Raw genomic sequence first — 9,192 nt, 5'->3', positions numbered from 1 at the left:
GGAAGTAACACAGGTACTGAGGGATTCATTGCTTAACATTTTGCGTGCTTTCTCACCAAGTCCCACTTAAGTGTCACTAGTTTGGCAGTGATCTCTGAGTTCAGAGAGAGAAGAGGAAGCTCCCCTTGTTCTGAGGGTATCAACTGTGACAACACATCTCTGCCATCTCAAGTGGCAAACTCTAAGAAAGAACAGTTTCTACGTGGTAATACTAATGCAAAAATCTCAGGCTAGGACCATACTGATTCAATGGCTTATACAGGGAATTCCTTCTCTTACCCATGCCCCACCCCCACCCCCATGCCCGCCCACAACTTGGTAGAGAAGGGTTTATTTTTATCCCCACCAGAGTAGAAAACCTTTGCATCATTTATTATAGTCTAAAAATTCACACTGGTTTCTCAATACTTTCTACCAGGAGGTCAGATACTGTATTTCAAATGAAATACTCAGATGCTTTTTTTTAGCTAGAGACTAACCCGAAGGCCAGTGGCTGACCTATAATCTGTGCTGCAGCACAGATTAAATCTGCAGTTTCTTCCTTTCCTCCCACCAAAAGCATCAAACCTTGAGCAGCAAGCTCCTTGAAAGAGAAAACCAGAAAACTCTTGATCTTCAGTGATCAACATGAACACAGGGAATGCTCCTCAAAAGACTGACCAGGAAAGCTTGGTGGTGGTTTTTCTTCTTTAACTTGGGCAAGTCACACAGGCCTTTGAGGCTCACCCCACTCCCGTTCCTACAACAAAAAATGTTATTTGAAAACTTCTCACTCCCTTACAATATACTGAGGGAGAAGAGATTTCTGCTTTACCCTCTACTAAAAACTAAAATTAACGGGACCCTATAAATAAGTCAGGCAGCCAACATGATGCTGGTAAGCTCAGCAAGAGATGATGGGGTTGAGGAGAGAAGAATCTCAGGGAGAGAGCGCTAGGGTCCTAGTTAGGCAAGTCCTAGCATGAATAGTTTAGTGGTCTTCATCAGATGAAAGGCCTTCAATCTCATCTCTGTCTCCCCCAATTGCCATCCAGAAGGCTTTGGCCACCTGTGGAGAGAAGCAAGCAACAGAGTTTAGGCAACACCTAATCTTCAGCTCGTTTCATGTCACACACAGAACTGATTAAGACTTAAAATTCTATACCTTGCCCTTCAGTGCTCTGACAACATCTATCAAAACCCCTGAACACCCTGATCCAGGACTTCTACTCCTAGACTTTATACTGAGGATATTATCAGAACTGTATACATAGGTGACGTATAAGGATATGAACAACTTCACTACAGAAAAAAAAGGGCGCATGACTGAAATGTCCAATGGGGAAGTGGATAAGTAAGTTATGACACAGTCATACAATGGAATACATAAACCATATACATTTCTTGCCAACCCAAACAAAATAACTAAGAGTTTTCCAGCCTAACAGCTAGGAAGGCAAACATTCTGAGCCTCAATGTTCCACATCACTCAACATACATTGGAAAACCCTGGCTTGATGGCAGCAACTACATATTCAAATAATTGTAAGTGAATATCCAACAGAAAGTTCACAGTAAGACACTTCAGAAGTAAACAAGTGTGACATGTAATTCTTACAGCACTGGACCTGCAGTAGGTAAGCAAATACCTGACTAATTTTCTCACCTTTTCTGCATGCATCTTTCTTTGCTCGTGAGGAAGCGTCGCAGCCTTGTCTAGGGGGAAAATATATCTTAAGAAATTCATCTAATCGCACAGGAGAATCTGGAGCGCATAGATGTTCTAACACTAGAAGATGGGAGATGGGTTGCAAAAACACATGTTTATGGTGGAGTCATTACAGCTGTTAGATAGTTTAAGTCTTCCAAATCTTCCAGATGGGAATGATGTGAGTAAATTGCTAGGGATCTTACTGATTCCATGTTAATGAGACAGACTGAAAGAAACAGACAGGCAAGAGAAGAAGGGAAAGGAAAAAGAAAAAGAATGAAAAAAGGGGAGAATTTTCCTAAAGAAATTTTTACCAACAGAGGATGGCACAGTCCCACAGTATCTACATTTCTCAGATGAGCCCAAAGCATGGAATGCTATTAGCAGTTACAAAGTAAAATCCTACTAGATAAAACAGAGGAGCATCACTATGGAAACCTGTAAGACCCAATGGATCCAATTACCTTTCATTTCTTTTAACTTTGAAAACAGTCTTTCAAAATTCTCCAAATCTCCTCCGCCCGTAGTGAGACTGGCAAGTTCTTGAATGTCCAGGTCTAACATGGGATCTGCAATGAGGATTTGCACACAGTATTTAAGTATGCGCTAAATACACAGAATCCTAAAGCAATCAATCTGGCTTGGATGCAAGTTACCACTGAACGAGGGCCCAGCATGGACCAGCTGTACAGCTCCTGGTGCTGTATCCTGCTTGGCTGCTAGGGGGCCCTCACAAATGAACAGGGACTCATTTTATCCTTGAAATAACTGCAATGAGGCAAAGAATTCTGTTTCTACCTTTCTTAAGAAAACTAGAGTACAAAGAGAAGTGATCTTACTCTGGGTCACTGCTAGTAAGTGTGACCTTCGCGTCAGATTTATGCATGTATGTATGCTCAGTCCTGACTCTTAGCGACCCTATGGACTGCAGCCTGCCAGGCTCCTCTGTCCATGGGATTTTCCAGGCAAGAGTACTGGAGTGGGTTGCCATTTTCTCTTCCAGGGGATCTTCCCAACCTAAGGATCAAACCCGCATCTCCTGCAGCTCCTGCACTGGCAGGCAGATTCTTTACCAGTGAGCCACCTGGGAAGCCAGGACTCACTTACGTGTTTCCAATTTCTAAAGCCCACACCCTGTACTAAGATATGCAGATTCAATAAATGCTTGAAATTTATACCATACTTTACTGGACAACAACTATTTTCACATCTGTTACTGACAACCATATAAGGTGGTTAGGACAGATACCACTGTCCACAATTTACACATGAATCAACCTGGGTTTAAAAATGAACTCTTCTACAATTAGAGCTATTCAAAGGCAGAGCCAATCTAAATTCCTATTTTCTTACCACAAATCCTTTACTATTTCTGCTTCAGCATGTGGTTTCTTTATCAAACTTTGTTTTTAGTCAGAATTTTCACTCAGCCTCCACTCCAGGCTGGCCACTTGTAGGATGTCTTCCCTGACCATCCCAACTCACACGTCTCCTTCCTTAAGATTCATTCCACAATTGGTGTTCACAGAGCTGTCTTGGCACTGACACACACTACTCTGTATTCTCACATCTGTCCACCACTTCTGTAATATATACCAAGGTAAGAGATAAAGACAGCTTTGTCTCCACTGCTGAGTGCTTTAACTGACACAATTCCATTTCATTTTTCCAACAGCATTGTGAGAAAGATTTCTTACCCTTACCTTATAGAAGGGGAAACTAAGGCCCTATGGAAACTAAGGAAAGCTAAATAACTTACTCAAGGTCATTTCACTACTAGTGGCAGAGTCATGATTCAAACCCAGTTGTCCAGGACTCCAAGTCCATGACTTTACCCATTACATTACAAGGCCTGTCTCTGCATTTTTTAGACTATAACCTTCTTGAAGACAAGGATGATAACATAATTCTTTGCATCTACTACAATGCTATACAGATTATTTGATGTTAAAAATATTTTGGTTAATAAATTTGTTTTCGTTCAATGGGTATGTCATGGTGGCAGTTGCTATACAGGGCTAGGGACAAAAAATTTGTGATTTATCTGTATACATGTTAATTGAACTATGGATATGGTAAAATCACTTCATGCTCAAATATAGGTTTGGAAGAGGAGCTTAGATGGAACATTGAGGAATGGAGATATTTAAAGGCTGGGTAAAGGAGAGTACTCTCCCAAAGGAAGAGAAGGAATCATCAGAGAGGTAGGAAAAAGACCAGGAGATGTGTTGGTTGAGTGAAGAGAAGCTAATGCTTCAGAAAGGGATTGATTCATAACACCAAATGCTGCCAAGAGGTCAAGATGGGGACAGGAGGACATCAATTAGATTGAGTGGCACAAAAGTTGTTGGTGAGCTATTTTAGCGGAAAATGGGAACAAGAGCTAGATGAGAATGAGTTGAGGAATGGAAATAAGTAAAGAGAGGAGGAAGATGTGGGGTAGGGAAAGTGTTTTACTTTCGCCAGTTTGGTTTTTCCTTTTTTAACGAAATCTGAAATAGTTTTACTCTTACAAAAAAAGTTGCAAAAATAGTATAGAGCATTCCAATATGCCGTTTCCCTACCTTCCCTTAGTGGTAACATCTTACGTAACTAAGGTACAAGTATAAACATCAAGAAGTTAATAATGGAACCGTGCTATTATTAACTACATTCTTCATTCACCCTTTATCAGTTTTTCCACTAATATCTTTTTTCTGTTTCAGGATTCAATTCAGGATTCTACACAGAACTAAGCTGTCAAATCTGCTTAGTCTTCTCCCATTTGTGACAGTTCCTAAGTCTTTGTCTTTCATGATTTTGACACTTCTGAAGAGTACTGGCCAGTTATTTTGTGTAATGCCCCTTAATTTGGGTTTGTCTGATGTTTTCCTACGACTGAGGTTATGGACCTTTGGCGGGAATACATACCACAGGCGTGAGTACCCTTTCAGTGCATCATATTGAGAGGAGATATCAACATGCCATTACTGGTGATGTAACCTTCATCCCTTAAAGGGGTACTGACCAGGTTTTTCTAGGATAAAATTACTATTCTCCCTTTGTAATAAGTAATTTGGAAAAGATATTTTTTGACTATGGAAATGTTGTGTTTCTTCTCAAATGTTCATCTACTAATTTCACCATCAGTGGATCTTGCCTGCAACGGCTATTACTGCAGAGTGTGGCTAAGGATGGTTTTCTATTTCCCTCATAATGTCTACATTTATCGACTGGAATTCCTCTAGGAGGAGGAGCAGCCCTTTCTTTTCCAGGTATGTATTTATTCAATTATTTATTTAAATTAGTATGGATTCATGGATATACATTTTATTTTATAGATTACAACCTAATACTAATGTTAATTTATGTTACTTGTCAAAATCTTCCAGCGTTAGCCATTGGAAATGCTTTCAAGTTGGTTCCTGTGACCTTTCAACATGCCCTCATACTTTTTTGAGCACTTCCTTACTTTCTGGCTTCCCACATAGCTCAGTTGGTAAAGAATCCACCTGCAATGCAGGAGATCCTGGTTTGATTCCTGGGTTGGGAAGATCTGCTAGAGAAGGGATAGGCTAACCACTCCAGAATTCTAGGGCTTCCCTTGTGGCTCAGCTGGTAAAGAATCTGCCTGAAATGGGGGAAACCTGGGTTCGATCCTTGGGTTGGGAAGATCCCCTGGAGAAAAGAAAGGCTACCTACTCCAGTATTCTGGCCTGGAGAATTCCATGGACTGTATAGTCCATGGGGATGTGAAGAGTGGGACACGACTGAGCGACTTTCACTTTCACTTTACTATCTGGCCCCACGAGATGCTTCAGGTTCATCCTTCAGTTTTCCTGCCCCAGCCCTGAATCACACACTTCTCCAAGTAGCCCTGGTATCTTTTCTTGGAGAATGGTATTTAGAAACCAAGATCTAAGTGTTAAGTGTCTCCACCACTATTAGAGTATTATTGCTTCTAGACCCTCCTAGTGGACTGAGCTAGGAAATGTGTGTGTGTGTGTGTGTGTGTGTGTGTGTGTACTTACACATGCATACCTGAGTGTGTGCTGTCACTTCAGTTGTGTCCGACACTTTGTGACGCTATGGACTGCAGTCAGCCGGGCTCCTCTGTCCTTGGGATTTCCCAGGCAAGAATACTGGAGTGGGCTGCCGTTCCCTTCTCCAGGGGATCTTCCTGACCCAGGGACAGAACTCAGATGTCGTATGTCTCCTGCATTGGCAAGAAAGTTCTTCCCCACTACTGCCAGCTGGGAAGCCCACACAGGCACACACATCTATACTTATCTCTCCACTGCTCAAACTATATTTTAACAAACTAAGAGTTCATACTGATACCTTCAATTCTAGTTCAGTACCAAAGGATTCAACCCAGCCTTCACCTTTCCTTAACTTCTCTGACAGTGAGAAACCTAGCTCTCTTTCTCTAGGCTATATTTTCTTATTCTTTCAACCATAATATATGTAAAATATATTTATTTTCAGAATTTCAAAACCCAGATCCCTGTAAGAATCACATTTATTAAGCAGAGTGTAGGATTTCTGTTCAGTTCTTTTTGTTTCTGGCTCACGGCATCCAGTCAGGACACCATTTCCCCAAGTTCTGTAGGTTCGTTCTTATCCTCCCATCTTCTTCAGTGTGGTCACTGGTTTGCTCTCATGGCAGAGACTTCAGTAGGTTTCAAAGCCAATGTGAAGGGTTCAACTGAGAGGACAAGATTGAATAAACTGGAGAGAAATGAAGTTATACACAATTTTTTCTTCTTAATATGTTTCTATAACCAATTAGTTGAGTTTTCTTTATGGATTATTTTACAAACAGAAAAAAAAAATTTTTAAGACTTATTATTGCACATGGGCCCTCCGTGGCATTAAAAGTAGTAGTGATGTGAGTAGTTTCCCAACAAAAGAACATTTATAGTTATTGTCAACTAAGCGCCCTGGCCTTCTAGCTTTTTGGACAGCAAACTGTATTTCAGTTTCAGCTCCAAGACTTTCTTGTTCGATGCCCTTGGACAAGTTATTAAACTGCTCTGGGCTGCACCTTCATCTTTGTAAAACAACTTCTCTGCCAAACTTCATTACCAAATGAGAATGTGGACATAAAAGAACTTTAAAAGGATATGAGAGGGCTTATAAAACTATATTCTTCTTGTTAACAATTCTGACTACTGTAAAATACCATGAAAAAATGGTGGAATATGGAGATATAAAGCTGTTTCACCACCTGGTTCTACCTACTTTGACTAAGATAATCTTAATCAAGATCATGCTGAGAGGACCAGTGGTGCCCACAGATTTGTACTGTGATCTATTTGCTCTCCCTGCTTTTTCTGCAGCCGCCCACAAGGCTCACATTCATTTGGGGGTCACTACTGATGTCCTTGGACTTCCCTGTGGCTCAGTGGTAAAGGATCCACTGCAGGGACAAAGGTTCGATCCCTAGGTGCAGAAGATCCCCTGGAGAAGGAAATGGCAACCCACTCCAATACTCTTACCTGGGAAATCCCATGGGCAAAGGAGCCTGGCGGGTTACAGTCCACTGGGTCACAAAAGAGTCGGACACGACTTAGCAACTAAACAATAACCATGATCAATGTCCTTCCCTCATTCTTGTTTAAAGGCAATTTGCCTTTGGATGATTTATGCCCCAATGCATGGGCTTTGGCAAGTTCCACAGAGCTGTCACTTGGCAGCCACACAGCACTTACCCACAGTGCTATCGACCTGCACGTCTGCTGTGTTAGAAGCAGCCCCTCGATGATCCAAGAGGGATTTGGTCCTCTCTGCTGCTGGCACACAGGGCTGCTGTGGAGAAACACAGACGGGTCACAACCTAATAGGAGGCTGCTTCCGAACTAACTCCAAAACAGCTCACAGTTCCACTCACTGCTCAGCTTTAGAGAAGCAGTAACAGGAGCTAGACATGAGGAGGGATGGAAGAAGGATCAAGGTCACATTATTTAAAAAAAGGCCAGAGATTTACTAACTTGGGGCTGTTTTTCCTCAGGGATAGAAAAGTGTTATGATTTTGCCTTTGACTATTAAAAACATATTGTTTGTTTTGTTTCAAATCATGTTTTATTCAAAACCTGAAAATGTATACAATCCTATCACAAAACAGCTCAGAGATGGAAGAAGGAGGTCCTGGGCAGACAACGTGGCACTATATAATGTGCTCACTATTCCAGCATCCCGACCAAGGCAGACACGGACCAAAGTCCTTGAGGACAGAGGGCTGAAGTCAGCCTGTTAAACCCATTAAGGACAAGGACCTTCCTCAGACTGTAGAGCACACAGGAAGTACTGAAAAGAACCATTAATTTTATTTTATATTTGAAGATCTGGGGGGAAACTTCAGCCTCAAGGAAATTCTAGCATGTTTTTAAAAGCACTCTAGCAAAAACACACGGAACAGCCCAAATTGTAAACATCTTGAGAGGGCTTACTGCTTTAATACCAATCTAGCCTGCTCTTAACAGGCAGCAGGCTCCTTGTATCTATTCCTGATATTCTCTACCACTTCTTAAGTGGAAAGGAAAAAACGATGAATGGTGTAGAGATTCATAGAGTAGAAAGAAAAGCCAAAGGAGAGAAAGATCCAGGAAAAATCTTTACCTCTGAGTGGCAGCTCTCTGCTGATCCAATGCTATGGTTTGCTCCAGTCAATGAGCTGAGAAGGTTAAGGCCTTGGTTCCTCTCTGAAGAGAAAAAGTACAATCAGTGAAATGTTTTATTTACATTTAAAGCTGTTAAAATGACTGTGATGATGATATAATAGCTACTTCCTCATTATAAAAGTTTTACCTATAAAAAATTAATTACAAAACCCTCTAAATTCTGAATAACTTTGAAATCAAGGTATATTAGTCCAGATCAAATATATGGCTGCTGCTGCATTGCTTTAGTCGTGTCTGACTCTGTGCGACCCCATAGATGGCAGCCCACCAGGCTTCCCGTCCCTGGGACAAATATATGGCAGGGCCATTATAACAAAGGCTGCTCAGTAGTTCTGTTTACAAAGATTAACAGCACTGATGTTTTAATAGCTACTGTTCCAAATAGGAAAAGGAGTACATCAAGGCTGTATATTGTCACCCTGCTTATTTAACTTATATGCAGAGTACATCATGAGAAACGCTGGGCTGGAAGAAGCACAAGCTGGAATCAAGATTGCCGGGAGAAATATCAATAACCTCAGATATGCAGATGACACCACCCTTATGGGCAGAAAGTGAAGAGGAACTCAAAAGCCTCTTGATGAAAGTGAAAGAGGAGAGTGAAAAAGTTGGCTTAAAGCTCAACATTAAGAAAACGAAGATCATGGCATCTGGTCCCATCACTTCATGGGAAATAGATGGGGAAACAGTGGAAACACTGTCAGACTATTTTTTTGGGCTCCAAAATCACTACAGATGGTGACTGCAGCCATGAAATTAAAAGATGCTTACTCCTTGGAAGAAAAGTTATGACCAACCTAGATAGCATATTCAAAAGCAGAGACATTACTTTGCCAACAA

The 9,192-nt window shown here is 41.3% G+C and overlaps 1 protein-coding gene across 1 annotated transcript in view; it reads right to left on the bottom strand.

The window, feature by feature from the left end:
- Nucleotides 1–355: 355 nt before the first annotated feature.
- AAGAB (alpha- and gamma-adaptin binding protein) overlaps nucleotides 356–9,192 on the bottom strand; it is a 74,396-nt gene continuing 65,559 nt past the window's right edge. Inside the window, exons 6-10 of the mRNA XM_010834521.1 lie at nucleotides 8,291–8,373; nucleotides 7,384–7,480; nucleotides 2,155–2,259; nucleotides 1,646–1,695; nucleotides 356–1,048 (exon numbers count right to left, since the gene is read on the bottom strand). Of these exons, the coding sequence (XP_010832823.1) occupies nucleotides 971–1,048; nucleotides 1,646–1,695; nucleotides 2,155–2,259; nucleotides 7,384–7,480; nucleotides 8,291–8,373 (413 nt within the window). The 3' untranslated portion in view covers nucleotides 356–970. The remainder of the gene's footprint in view (nucleotides 1,049–1,645; nucleotides 1,696–2,154; nucleotides 2,260–7,383; nucleotides 7,481–8,290; nucleotides 8,374–9,192) is intronic.

This window comes from Bison bison, unplaced genomic scaffold (assembly GCF_000754665.1).
Source record: "Bison bison bison isolate TAMUID 2011002044 unplaced genomic scaffold, Bison_UMD1.0 scf7180017864034, whole genome shotgun sequence".
Lineage (NCBI taxonomy): Eukaryota > Metazoa > Chordata > Mammalia > Artiodactyla > Bovidae > Bison > Bison bison.
The sequence above is the reverse complement of the archived record's forward strand: the minus strand, read 5'-3'. Positions and strand labels throughout refer to the sequence as shown.